Source organism: Ctenocephalides felis, unplaced genomic scaffold (genome assembly GCF_003426905.1).
Source record: "Ctenocephalides felis isolate EL2017-DRISC unplaced genomic scaffold, ASM342690v1 CF-g0.4_SCAFFOLD_03571, whole genome shotgun sequence".
Lineage (NCBI taxonomy): Eukaryota > Metazoa > Arthropoda > Insecta > Siphonaptera > Pulicidae > Ctenocephalides > Ctenocephalides felis.
In genome coordinates this window covers 9,576,671-9,592,871 of record NW_020539725.1, presented here as the reverse complement: position 1 = coordinate 9,592,871, position 16,201 = coordinate 9,576,671, and the positions used below count along the sequence as shown (strand labels likewise).

The window sequence follows — 16,201 nt, the reverse complement described above, 5'->3', positions numbered from 1 at the left end:
AAAATGTATTGATAGGTTTATATATATGCATATTCATTGTCGATATTAAATATTTATTAATTTATTTTTATATTATTTAATCTATAGAGCACTGAAATTGTAATGATTGTATTATTTATGCATAAGATTTTTAAATTTGTATATGTATATTTTAACATACCGATAATATGTATTTTGTAAAAATATACTCTTTGCTAATTTAATAAATTGTTTCTTAACATTGTTTAATGTACATTTTGGTCAACGATTTCAGACCGATTTGGATATATCATCTCATTCACATCAATAAGCGCTTAGTCCTGGCCACACCCTCTATGTCATCATTTCCACATGCTTAAATTATGAGAGACTATAATTTTTTTCAAGATTTTCATGCAACAAATAATGATTTAGATCCGAAATCTACTTTCTTAAATAATTTATTAAAGGAGTAATACAATTGTTTATTTATTTATCATAACTATATTATGCTTTTTGATATCAGAAAGACATCATTTATAATTTTATTACATACTAGCCGACCCGACAGACTTCGTTCTGTCAAAAAAATTGTAATGCAGCGGTGTTTTGTTCCTACCTTTTTTCTATTCTTTGCAAAAAATTATCCTGAACAGAACCGTCACTCTGGTAATAATTCGGTGTGAATTAAAAATAATTAAATAAAACACTATAAGCATTTAAAAGTAAGTAATTTTAATAATGTAAATCATAATTCAAAAATCAGTTCAATTTTCATTGTAGTGCTTTGTGATAAACGATGTTTTTTGTTTGATTACCTGGCGCATAGACAAACAAATCTGATGGTTTTCCAATACGGGAACAGACAACATACAATTTTCCATGTGAGAAACATGGGTTTTCCAAATTAATACCACAAACACTTAATGATACCATAAACGCACTGAAAACTGTAGTCGTTTAATCTCAAATGGCACATCAGTCGGAATCATTGGGATGCACGGTGCGAGAACATCTTCTGCTTTATACTATCCTTTCAATACAGTTGCTTCCATCATGTTTTTGGTAGTTTTTTTTATCTCTAACCTTGTGCCGTTGCAAAGGCGCGGTTGGTCGATATTTTGCAACATTATATTGCCGATCCAACCTTTATTTGAAGATTGTGAGGTGACATCCTAGCAAATCCAGCGAGTTTAAAAACTCCGGTGGATCGTCTTGGTTAGTTGCCGAATCAACTGAGTCGCCTGTAATTTGTTTCTTGAATTTTGAAATTTAATTCATTTACATCATTGTTTTTGGATGCCAATATAGCTCGTTAATTAATAGAAAGATATTTCAATGTTTATATAATATATTAAAAATTAGATTATCAAAAACTACACAAAATGTCATGACATAGATCGTTGTTTTTCTACAAATTTCATTGCCTACTCGATAAAAGAGAAATGGGCTGTTTTTAGGGTTTTTCCCGGCGATTATTCAATTTTTTAGGCCATAAGAACCATCCTTGGACATGACCGAACATTTTAAAAAAAGAATTGGCCAAATTGGTCCAGGCGTTGTTGAGTTATGCGCTTACCAACACATTTTGCGATCCATTTTTATATATAAGATTGCGATATAAGCCCTTGATCTCTTTTTTATATTATTTTCATTCTAACAATTGTACTTCATACTCATATATAACGCATAAAATGAAACAACAGTACTCGAAAGCATGTAATTTCAAATTGCGCGCCAAATTCATTTAAATTATTATTATATTTAAATATATCTGGCAATACTAATATTATGACATTTAAACAAATTTATTTGGTATTTGTTTAAATTTTAAATTGCATAATTTATCTTTCTAAAAACTTAATATTGTATTAAAAACGATTACCTATGATAATAGGTTATATGATTTTTCATTACTTTGAAGATAAGATAATATATCAAGACTATACCAGTTTTTCATATTTAGCCGCCATGTTCAGTTTAGTTCGCGGTGTTGTGGTTGCAAAAATGTTGTATATATTTATAATAATGACAAGTTAGTGAGCCACCAAGATAATAATTAAGATTTTTATTAACCATAATGCTAATTCCGAAGAATACATCAAATGTAATACAATGTGTAACATGCGGTGCTGAAAATCATAAAAATATATCTATGCAGGACTGTGTCAAAATTAATAATTTGTTTACAAAGTTTGTTCCTGATTTCACCTTTCAACAAATTAAAGATTGTGAAAATGTTTGTATTGAATTATGTGTCCATTTTATTATAACTATAAAAGTTTGATTCTGTATTTTTAAGGAAACATCACATAACCTAACTATTTTATAACTAGTTACAATTATTATTCTAAAGCTAAATTTAATGTTATGTGTGGCTTATTGCCTTTAGCAAATCGTATGAAATATAATATCGTGTAAATGTATTATCTTGGCGATTATTTTAATTGCCAATTCTTCTGGTATCAAATTGATATTTGATATTTTTGTCATAACATCTATATGCATATGCAAATACATACATGCATACATACATTTATTATATTCTTATATGAATACCGGCATGGCCTTTGAGCAAGAAGCTTTATTAAGATAAAAATCACTTAGAATAAATCAAGTTAACTCCTATTTCTGTGAGCTTTTCTGACATACATTCACCTGTTTTACGAAAAACACAATTAAAAAATAACATTTCTGCAAAAAGAAAGATAGAAATTGAGTAGTTTGTTGTGCCTTTATTTACATTTCTTTATAATTATTTCATTCTTGGTATCTCTTTCCTTCAAGTATGGCCGTGTAGTTCTTGAATTGCTATCACTAAACAGTTTGTTAATTTTATTGCACACATTATGTTTGCATTGACAACTTTAATAGAATATTCTTTTTGAAGTATTTGACTAGCCCCGACACCATATATTGGTCATGTATACAATTTTCTGTATGTGTATATATATATACACCTTTGTGATTAATGATTATGTACATTGTTTGTATTATGAATAGAACATTATTGTCTTTAGGGGTTCTGGATATTATTTGTAAACTTAAAGCTGATTGTCTTTTTATATTTCTGATTATATGCATAGTATGTATTCACTATTTGTTTGTTTGAAGAATATTTTCTTTTAAATCAGTATTCAATATGAAAGTTTGATTATTATAATAAATTGTTAATAATTTATTTATCAAATATATTACAGTGGTTGTTAGTGATCATTTGAAATATTTTTTTTTGTCATAAGCCATGCTGGAATAAATAAATTTATAGTTTTGCTTAATGTTAACGATGGTACTTCTATTCCAAATATTCTTAGATATAATCAAACATTTAAGGATAAATCATTTTATAAGGAACCATGTTGCATATTTATTTTGTTTTTATTTCACTATTCTTTTAACTTTCACTTTTATTTGTGAAAAGACATGTTATTTCATAAACTCATATTTTTTAATGTATTTTTAGTTATTTCAAAAAAGTTTACTGAGCTTGAGTTGTGCTCAGTGTTGGAAATTGACACGTGCCATATGTGATTTTCGTATGAGGTCTCTGATAAGCTCTAACAAGCTTCGGATGAGATACGTACAGGGAGAAAGCGAGCGGCAGACGCAATCATCTGCTGAGGAGAATTGGTTGAAAATTATTGATGTCATATCTCAGAGTGGCAGGTTTGGCAATACTTTTTTATTTACTTTATATATATATATATATATATATATATATATATATATAGATCTTGAATATTGATTTTCAGCCAATTGTCGAAATAAAAAAAAAACTAATAAACTAAAATATTTATTTATAATATTCGTTTTGACACGGATTATGTGTCATCATTCAGCAGTTTTTGTTAATCAATATATAAAAGAATATTTACAAAGTTTAAAAAATAAATTTAATGTTTTATTTGAAATAATTAAAAAATAAAAGATATACATACGACACCAGAAAAAAACATTTTTTTGATATTACATATAGAAAATAAACCATACATACATTACATATAAAATAAATATAGAAAATAAACATATTAAGTGAACATGTTTTGTTTTTAATTTTAAAACTGAAAATTTGTGTAATGTAAGTTCTGAGCAAATCGAACACATATGATGTAAAGTCACGTGACACCCAAAGAGTGTTTAGGAGAGGGTTTCAGGGATAACAGTGCGGACACAATTTTGAAAAATAAAACATAAAATCAAATAGACTATGATAACACAAAAGTCAAAGATTAAATCAAAAATTAAATCAGTCAAAAATTATTTTTGAAAAAGTTGATAATATTATGATAAGAGTCATGTACAAAAAAAAATCTAATTATTGTATATATATATATATATATTTATATATATATATATATATATATATATATATATATATACATATATATATATAAATATCCTAGCTGACCCGGCAAATGTTGTTTTGCTAAGTAAGGTATATTCCAAACAATTTCTAGAAAATCTAAATATTAATACTGTATAAGGATGTATAAGGAAGGAAGTGTATAAGGATGTATTTGAATGCTATATATAATGTAGTATTATAAAAACAATAAACCCCATTATTTTGTCTATATTTTGTCAGTACAATCAAACTGGAAGATTTATACACTTTCTATAGAAAACATAGTATAATCCATTCAAGTCTTTTTTGGTCTTTCGACTTATTGATTACGTTTCAAGTTTTTCAGATTCTTTTTGGATTCTGGATTTTGTGTATAATTGTGAATAACAATACTGAGCTTATAAAAAATTTTCAAACTTCAGTGAGGAGAGATAGAAAATGAATTAAGTATTACTTCTTTGACCTGCTTTTTGAGAAGTTTCAAGTAACATTCAATGAATTAAAGTAAATTTAATAAAAACTATATATGTAGAGCAAGGCGAGGCACAAAGGTCCAATTTGACTTTGAGCAAATATTAATGATATTATATAAATTCCAATTATATCACAACAAATAACGGATTTCAAACGAACTATTATCGGACTACGTTCAGTAAAACAGTCAGCTACTTCATCATTATAGAAAGGTGCTTTTTTGCTGTCATTCAAAAATTTGTTATCTAGACTTTTTTATCCTATAGGCGGAGTAACTTGGAACGGCCAGGTAGCAAACGGGTTTAATGTCTTAATTTAATCTTAAAGGTATTTAACAAAACAATTACATTTTTAACTAATGTGAAAAAACTACCAACGGAAGAATTCAGAACCTGAATTTGGTATCGATCAAAGGGACATTTCATACTTTTATTATAAATTTTCAAAGATTAGCGTTTGCTATCTCAATATAGCAAAGTCATGAGCTGTTTTTTTGCATCTTTTTCCCTCTACTTTCAAATATTGTTGTTAAACAATGCTTAACTTTAATGGTGTTTGACACATCGGTAGTGGACTTTTTTCACCCCGGACTTTCATATATTTTTATCTATGCTTCGATAAATTCTGGGAAATTATAACTGGAAAAATGTTATTCAACAAAATGTCCCTTTGATCGATACCAAATTTAGGTTCTTAATTTAAATAATATGAATAAAAAATAATATAACCCAGGAAATGTTTTATAAATACCAATGAGTATATAATCATACAAATAAGATCTTTCAGAACACAGTGTTTGAGAAATATGATTTGCATAAAAAGAGTGCTACAACGCCAAAAACTGCATTTTCATATTAACATTTCAAAAAAGTTGATATTTTGAGTTATTATCAACACTTGCGGCCCGTTTATATATATATATATATATATATATATGAGTGAGTTCTTGAGGGCGATACATCAAACAAAGAAAAGGCAAAGATTTATAAAACAATCTTTAATTCCAAACGTTTCGACATTCAATTTAATGTCATCATCAGTGGATCTAAAAACAGTATGAAAATTAGTATATCTAGGTAATTATAATATATGTGGATTGATATCGTAACTATACAATAAGAGAAAAATTAACAAACAGCAACACTTAACAACAAACAAAATATAAAAGATAGGAAAGGTAATAGAGACTAGAATTAAATAAATAATTAAAAAATATAGGCAAAAATATATAAGTACACTCATATAAACATACGCATATATACATATATATATATACATACACATATATACACATATACATATATATATATATATATATATATACACACACATGCAAACATATAATACACATATACATATACAAATACAACAATATATACCTATATATGTACACATATACATGTACGACTATACATATATAAATATATGCATATACATGTATGCAATAACTATATAGGCAACGTTTGTTTACCTTACGTAAAAGAACTTTTTCCGGTGTGGAAAAAACTTTTTCATAAGGTAGACATCAGACTAACTTGCAACATAGATCTAACTCTTAAATCCCTCTACACAAACCTGAAATCTCCCACTAGTATAGAACGTACGTCCAACATTGTCTACAAAATAAATTGCAATGATTGCCCTTCTACTTACATAGGTGAAACCGGACAAAATTTAATAAAAAGACTCAAACAACACGACAATAATTCGAAAAACCCCAACCAAAACCAAACTATGATAACAGAACACATAAAAAATTTCAAACACTCCTTTAACTTTTATAATGCCAGTATTCTCAACCATGAACGGAACACCATTCAGAGACGTTTTGCAGAATCTTGTTTCATATCAGTATGTGATCACGCGGTAAACAAGAGATCTGATACCTCCTTACTCTGCGATAACTACCAAGTAATACTAAATAATGTTTCCAAATTTATCTCCTCTGAACAAAACTAATTCTGACCATACTAACCTTGCCAACATTTCCTAGTTTAACTTCGGCCTTGAAACCCGAGCTTTACCTACCCATGCATAGCAAATTTTGAATAACCCTTAAAAGATTTTTATTTTAGATATTTGAGTTATAAGTATAACTACCTAGTAATACTAAATAACATTTCCAATTTTTTTTCTCCTAATTCTAACCATACAAACCTAGCCTAACATTACTAGTTTCAACTTCGACCATTTTCTACCTACCCACTCATAACAATCCTTGAATGACCCTTAAAAATCTTTCAAAACACGTGTTGGCGTTCATACATGCCTCGGTACTCGCAAAGTACAGAAGTCGTGGCAGAAATTACATAATTTTACTTACATTTTTGTTCAAATAAAACTTTCATTTTTCTGTTTACATCATACAAAAAATTATAAAAAATGCATAGTGTTGACAAGTTAGTTGTATAAATGTTAGTGCCAATCTCTAATGTTGTGTACACTTCTCTAGATGTAACCAACCAACGTAAAGTAAGTCCACTTGTATTTTATATGTATTATCCATCTTCATAAATATTTTGTTTGCTTTACATATATACGAGTTTACATATGTGTATGTTTATATATATATACGTATTTGTATGTATATATGTATTATATATATATATTATTTATTTACATGTATGTTTGTATGTATGTACATATATATATGTGTATACATGTATTTATATATGTGTATATATGTATGTATGTATATGTATATATATGTGAGCATTTATGTACATATGTATATATGTATGTATTGTGTGTGTATATGTATATATGTATGTGTATATGTGTTTATGTATATATACATATATATATATATATATATGTATATGTGTATATATATATGTGTATATATGTATATATGTGGGTATGTATATGTGTATATATACATGTTTATGCGTATATGTATATGTATACGTGTATAGCTATAGTTACATAGATAGGTATGAGTATATGTATGTTTCATACATGTACATGTACGTCGTTGTGAATATGCATGCACGTTGCATACATGTATATGTGTATATTTATATATGTATAGTCGTACATGTATATGTGTACATATATAGGTATATATTGTTGTATTTGTATATGTATATGTGTATTATATGTTTGCATGTGTGTGTATATGTATATATATATATGTATATATATATATATATATAAATATATGTATGTATATGTGTATATATGTGTGTACTTATATATTTTTGCCTATATTTTTTAATTATTTATTTAATTCTAGTCTCTATTACCTTTCCTATCTTTTATATTTTGTTTGTTGTTAAGTGTTGCTGTTTGTTAATTTTTCTCTTATTGTATAGTTACGATATCAATCCACATATATTATAATTACCTAGATATACTAATTTTCATACTGTTTTTAGATCCACTGATGATGACATTAAATTGAATGTCGAAACGTTTGAAATTAAAGATTGTTTTATAAATCTTTGCCTTTTCTTTGTTTGATGTATCGCCCTCAAGAACTCACTCATATATTTCAACATCAAAATTAACTACTAAATCATATATATATATATATATATATATATATATATATATATTTGCCCTTTCATGTTAAGTTCATTGAAGAAATAAAAGAAAATAAAGGTTTTTCTTTATTTTCAGTGATGTCAGCAAAGTCAGCCGGCGAACAACACGAAAATCCGAGCGAGATAAATTTCATACTAATAATGGAACATCTCAGTCAGATCATAATTCAGTTATGGGAAGCAGTAATGGTGCCACCGATCATAAAAAACTGTTTTCTAAGACTGTCGGAAATCCAAAGGTTCTTGGTATGATGACACGTGGCAAGAAATTCGGTCAATCATCGGATGGTAGTAATAAACGAAAGAAAAAATTAGATCTTGATTCCAGTTTGGATGAGGTTGAGATTTCATCAAAATCTTCAAGGGTCTCCAGTTTGAACCAGAATATTGCAATGGGAAAATATTATTCTCCAAATGGCTCATGTATCTCAGAAAATATTGAAATTGATAACATTTTAGACCATAATGATGTAAGTTAAATCTCTGTCTGTACTAAAAAATTTATCATAATCATAATTATAAAAATGACTTTTTTTTACATCTTTTATATTTACTATAAATGTAAATTTATATATATATATATATATATATATATATATTAATTTGATAATAACTAAATACTATTTAGATGCTTGAAGTGCATGAAAATGAAATTCTTCAAATCAATTTTAATCACATCAACGCTAACACAAGAGGACCAACTTATCATAGCTCTCCAATTGACAAAGGTAGTTCATTTGATGGAGGTCATAAATCATCCAGAAATAACATAGCCATAGATGATGAGAAAGATGTATTGCCAATGATGCCTGAAAATCATCCTCCATTACTTGAAGTTCTATATACAACACCAGTCGAATCTGCATTAGAAACAGAATCAGGTGGCCGTGTTGATAAGCAGAATGATGAAATTACTATTGCGGCCAGAAGAAAATCAAGTACATGTGCATTCTGCAAAAAGTACTTTAGAACACAGTTATTATTGAATAGGCATCTTATCAATACTCATATTCATGATAAGAGGAGGGCTTTGAAGGAACAAAGAGAACAGAAGGCTGCTGATAAATCGCATGTATGCAAAATTTGCCATAATAGTTTCCGAACAAATTATATGTTGAAAAAACATGAGAAATCTCATAAAAGATATAATTGCCAGGTATGTTTTTTATTAGAATCATTTGAAATAAATTTATTATAGAAATGACTCTTATAATAATTACACACGCATACACGCACATATATATATATATATATATATATATATATATATATATATACATACATATATAAGGAAGAAATAAGGGTTTGTTGTAGAAGAGTAAAATTTTGTGATGTATGTGTTTTTTAATTATGAATTGTAAAAAAATTAAAGAAATAAGTCCAAAAAATTTAAAAAAATCTTAAGGGTAGTCAACCACCCTTATTTAGGGGTATGAAAAGTAGTTGTTGGCTTATTCTCAATTATACTAAATTTGAATAAAAATTGGTCAAACTGGAGGAGAATTGCTGCATATATATAATAATAAATTCTTAATAATATTATTATTATTATTTAAAGATTATGTATCAAAGGCAAATTTTGCTTGCATACATTCTTATGCCAAAGTGTTTTGCCAATGTGAAAAATAGTGAAAACACTAACTTTTTCACTGTATGAAAACATCGTACCTGGCTTGTTTTTATGAAATAAGCATTTACAATTTTTTTTAACTTCTTTTGAAGTAGAATGAGTAGTTTTTAAAACTAAAACTTTATCTTATGCATTATGTGACATGCTTTTAGGTGTGTAATGCTGAATATGCAAATCCAATGGACTTTACATGGCATGTGGCAAAATGTTCAGGAGCAAACCGATCAATGAATGATAATGATAATGGCGCTTGGACTAGATCTAGAAGTAGGCAAAGTTCAACACCTGGCCCTTCAAGTATTATTAATGAGGTTGATGTTGATTACAATGATAATGTTTCTGTCATGGGCACTGAACAATCAACATCTCTGGTTAGTAATGTTTTTAACTTTATATTGAAACTTGTAGTGCATGGCATTATGTCTTAAGGCAAATTGCTGGAACTTTTCATACTACAATTAAGCATTGGAATAAAAATCAATAATAAATAAATAAATTGATCAATGATTATAACAATTATTTTACATATGTGTTTTGAAACTGATTATTATCAGTACCATAAATTTATTGAATTAGACAATGAGCAAATTCTACTAACAATTTGTGTAAAGATACAAGAAATGAAAACATACATAAAATCTCATAAAAAAATTATGAGATAAAACTTTTTGAAAATTCCAAATTGTTTGAAAATTTTGATATTTTCAAATATTTTGAATATTTTAATATATTCTAAATTTTTGGAAAACAACTATTTGTTCAAAAATGCTGAACCTGCTATCCCCAAAAACTAATTTTTTCTTTGCACCGTCAACATTCTAATGAGATGATCGGCTAATCCATTATGTTTATGGAATAGGTTTAACTGCTTACTAATTATAATAATCTCATCCATATTATTACTCTTTTACTTTTTTTTGTGTTGATGAAGTCTTATCATGAACCATATTATTCAAATGTAATAATACTAATAAAATTTATTTCATTTAGGTAAGAGCAAATGAGCTGTCAGAAATCAGTAAACAAGAATTAGAAAAGTGGATTGAAGAATCAGCAAAGGTTCAAACTGGTAAGAAACAAAAAAGAAAAAATATTACAAGAAGAAGGAGAAGTTCTGCTAGGAGCCACAAACAATACAAAAGTGATGAATGCGACGATGAAGTGGCTAACCTCAATTTGTCCAGTGGTAAATATTTGCAATTGATTGCATTGTATTAATTATGTTTGCATGCTTATGAAGTTTTTGTTGGTTGACAAGAAAGTATAAGTTTAAGTATTTGTTTTTGAAATAATATTTCATAGTTTTTGATATAAATTATCACTAAACTATAAATTAAAATCATATATTATCCATAATATTTCTACATTTTATATAACTAACCGTGGATTTGAAATTACTACAAGTAATGCTCCTTCTTCATTCATTCAGAATGAAGAAAGAATTCATTCAGCGCACTGTCTTACAACAACGATGCACAGAAATCTAGTTTTTTTTAACTCAAATTCATAATTAGTTTTAAATGTTTGAATGATTGATAGCTTGGTGTTACAATTGTGTTAGTTTGTATAGTATAGTTAGTTTTTGTCTTTTTCCACTGAATGACAATTTTGATGAAGATTAAAACGTATGGATTAATAAAGCTGATTTCCTAATTGCTTTAGATTTTTTTTTATTTGGTGCTATTGCCCGACTCAACACACTCGTTATATATATATATACACCTAAGTCTGTTTTTACACGGTCTTTTTGTACACGGTTTTGATATAACACGGTTTGAAAATTGAATATTTTTAATTTTTTTACACGAATTTATACCATTTAGCACGATTTGAAATTTTATGTACCTAAATTTTTTTTGTCAAATTAAATTTTTGCGAAGTATGTTCATATCACAAAAAAGTATTTATGAAAGAAAAAAGTCTGAAACCATCGATAGTATCGATAGTTTGCGAACACTAGCTTAAAGATTTAAGTGAATTCCCCTTTAGCGTGTACAAACAATTTTTACTGGTTAAAGCAAAAGTGAATAGCACTAATTTAATTCTTGTTCTTAAAAATTCTTGTTTTTCACCAATTTTAATAGGTTTTAGAGATTAGGAACAAATCACCCATTTTTGTATAAGATCAATGTCTTTTTTTACACGGATTCTTCTGGAACCAATCTCCGTGTAAAAACAGACTTAGGTGTATATATATATATATATATATATATATATATATATATATTAGGGTGATTCTTAATATGGACATTTTCGAATTTCCTCAAATGGTTCCAAATTGATAAAAAACAATTTTCTGGAAGTTTTAGCTCTTAATATTAACTTTTAGATAGTGCGCAATTCAATCAAAGTCAATCATATATATATATATATATATATATATATATATATATATATATATATATATATATACTAGATGGCCCGACAGACGTTGTCCTGTACTCACCTCTACGTTTTTTTAATATCCTATACTAATATTTACACCATTCAGTTAAAAATAATCATTATTATTTTTCGAGTTACTATTTACACCAATACATGAGTGTTGTTAAATGTAGTACTGTTTCAAATAAAATGATTATTCTCAATTCCCACAGTTAACACTTTAATTATCCCTTTAACAAATATTAAAATATATTCAATAAAATTATATATTAAAAATTATACACTGCGATTTATAGAACAAATTTATTTCCAATAGCTCAATTTATTTTATTTAATTTAAGGGTTATACAATATTTTCAGACATACCTGTAGATGTGAATGTTTAAATGAATGATTTTTTGTTTATTCACGGCTAAAACATTATTTTCCAAATTTATCACCATGTATTTATTGTCATAGCATAGATACACGTGTTGAAAATTGAAATCTTTTAAAAAGTATAACAAATTCAGAAAGAATTAATATATAGCATGCGCGGTCAAGGTACAATATCACCTAGGATTTTTCTACCCAAAATAATTGCTTCAATAATGTTGTCTACAATTTTTATAATTTCGTACCATATTTTAACTGGGTTTTAGTTTTTTAATATCTAAATTGCATTTTTCACACTAATAATTCAATATACATTATTACTTAAGTTCATATTTGAAGTGAATTAATTTGTCAAATTTTGTTCACATGTGCTCTATTCAACCTACTATCAACAAAATTATTGCAGTAAATGGAGAGGAAAAAAGCGTATGCCCAGCTAATCTTTATCTAAAGTTCAGAAGTGAAAACAATTTGCATTTCGTCACCACCCCTCGAATTAATTGGATTATAACTCCTTTAATTCTGATTTTATCATAACTCGTAATATACTATTTTAAAGGTGAATAAATGAGCTACAACTTTCTTTATCATAAATTTTACCGTAACTTCTCTTATTTTGAAACGGCGAAGGGTTAAAGGGCTCGAAAGACACTCCGGTTGGATAGCTGCGCACTCTTCAAACAATTAGAACTCTATCAATATTTGTGTAACAAAAAAATAATAAAAACCAATAATTAGTCTGAAAAATACCTTGAATTTTCATATATATACTTTTATACGTATTCTTTTAGAGATATTATAATGAGAAATTGGTTGTTTTATTAAATGGATTTTTTTATGAAATCATGAGTTTTTTGAAAATCGATTGTACTAATGTTATGGTATTTTCTAGAATCCATCAAGATCTCTCAAACCAAGTTAATTCTAGATGAAAAACGATTTTTTTGAAGTAAAACTTCTTTAGGCGCGATATGGGTGTAAAAATTTTTAGGCGCGACACGGGTGTAAATCCGTACAAATGCAACGAAAATGCCAACGTGTAGTTGAACACTACGACGCCGTAAGCGCTGATGTCGCGAGTATCCACTCCCGTCATTTGAATCACGTTTTTTTTACAAAAGAAGAGGTTGCTGTATTATGTCCTTATGGAATAAGACTTTTCTTAGAGAATAAATGTGTCATGGAATATAATAAATTTATACTGAATCTCGTTGAAGACAAAATAATATCTACTGCCACGGATATTTATGTAGGTTGCCATGCGACAGATCAACAATCATACATTCGTCAGCAGTTTCAAAAAAATCGGTTATTGATACCGGGGCTTTGCCGTATGAAATAATTTTAGTTCTGAATAAATTTTACATAATAACAACTAATACTGATGTAAGTGATGGCTTAGCTAATGGTTGTGTAGGAAAATTAGTGTACATAGAACGTGGCGATAATGATGAACTTCTACGTTTATGGTTTGAATTTCCCGGTAAGATAGGTAACAAAATTAGGAAGAAAGCTTCACATCATATTCAAACTCTTAATATCAGTAGGACAGTTGTGCCGATGCTCAGGAGATCTTATTATTATTGATGTTATATGATTATTAAAAGATGATTTTTAAAATTCAAATATGATGTTTTTTTTATTTTTATCTTAATTGCCTACTCATACAATATTAAAAGTTTTACTACAATCGCGTGTGATCCTTACGCGCACTCTTTTTTTAATTTTGGTGGTAATGGCACTCATAAACTATTTGATTTAAATGAAAAAAAAAACATTGTATGCGTCTTTTAATTGCATCTACTCAATTTACACGCAGAAGTACTTCTTTTGAAGCTTATTATGAGAACTATAAAAACCCATTTTCATAATTAACTTAATATTGTTCCTAGAACACTGTAGAATAGCGATTTATTAGGATTTTTATTGATATAATTTTGTCCATTACATGATTTTCGTTAAAATGTATATTTTTGAAGATATTAGCAAAAAACGATGAAAAACGCAAAAAAGAAACAAATTTTCAGTAGCCAGTAGCTTGAAAAGTATTTGCTTTTTTGAAAAACATTATTAAACATTTTTCTCTTATAATTAGTTCTTTTATCGATACCCAACGTTATTTTGAAAAAAGTAAAATTACAATTTTTGACACAATGAAACTTCTAAATAATTTTTTTTGTATTGTGACTTAGTATAGTAAGGCAAAACGACCGTAAATTGAATATTTTTGAGCGCAATCACTTATAGCTCGACTCCTTTGCACGAATTCGTACGGCGAATCTGTTCGCAAAGTGCGCAAACAAAATTATTGCAAGCAAAAGCAAACCACGCGTACGTTGAGAACACGATTCGCCGTGCGCGTCAGGCGCATGTTATATTATTTGCATCTTATATTAATTTAATTTTTGGCACATCTCAGCTGCTTTTCGGCATTAATAATGTAGACATTACATTTTCCTTATTCATAATCATGAATATATTATATGTTAATATTGCCTTAGCCTGTAAGTGAATAGAAATGATTGGCAAATGACAGTCTTCAATTGTTTTTAATGTCAAACTAAGCTTCAAATATTTTCAAGGGCAAACAATGATAAGCGGTTTTTTGTAATTTTTTTCATTTATTTCTACAATCTAACTATATTTCTATGAATCAAAACATTCTAGAAAATTTCCCGAACAAACTTCAGGAAGATTCATGAAAATCCGAATTATAGTTTAGGAGGAATTATGAAACTTACATTGTTATAGAAGAATTTTATATATAAGATATATATATATATGTATATATATATATATATATATATATATATATATTAGGGTGGTTCTTAATATGGACATTTTCGAATTTCCTCAAATGGTTCCAAATTGATAAAAAACAATTTTCTGGAAGTTTTAGCTCTTAATATTAACTTTTAGATAGTGCGCAATTCAATCAAAGTCATATATATATATATATATATATATATATATATATATATATGATTATTATATTATATAATTTGTGATTATCTGGACTACCAACCGCGACCAATTTCTATGTATGTACATACATACAATTCGAATTTTTGCATGATTGATGCTGCAGTTTAGTATATGTATGTAATGTAATCTATATATGTACATACATAAGGAAGTTTTAATTTCTTAATAAACCTTATTTTCGTTGATATCCATGTATGTATTTGTTATTTTTGATAAATACACAACATTATTCTTTATACATTCGATTATTTGGATTTTTGATTATCCGTATGCCTATTGACAACAATTTGTCTGGTTATTCGAGGCTTTACTGTTTATATATATATATATATATATATATATATATATTTATATTAGGGCGGGTCGATTTGTATGGGTAAAAAGTCGCATAGACGCATTTTTGTATACTAGGGATCAAAATAAGATACTTTGCCAAAGAAACCATATCTCCAAAATGAGCTCTGATGTTTTTTTAGTCGGTCATAAGCAAGCCGGACTAAACGA

The 16,201-nt window shown here is 27.5% G+C and overlaps 1 protein-coding gene across 1 annotated transcript in view; it reads left to right on the top strand.

Moving 5' to 3' along the window:
- The first annotated feature begins 1,870 nt into the window (after positions 1-1,870).
- The window catches only part of LOC113385587, a 22,535-nt gene continuing 8,204 nt past the window's right edge, over positions 1,871-16,201 (top strand). Inside the window, exons 1-6 of the mRNA XM_026623436.1 lie at positions 1,871-2,197; positions 3,422-3,624; positions 8,399-8,792; positions 8,951-9,478; positions 10,105-10,323; positions 10,943-11,138. Of these exons, the coding sequence (XP_026479221.1) occupies positions 2,039-2,197; positions 3,422-3,624; positions 8,399-8,792; positions 8,951-9,478; positions 10,105-10,323; positions 10,943-11,138 (1,699 nt within the window). The 5' untranslated portion in view covers positions 1,871-2,038. The remainder of the gene's footprint in view (positions 2,198-3,421; positions 3,625-8,398; positions 8,793-8,950; positions 9,479-10,104; positions 10,324-10,942; positions 11,139-16,201) is intronic.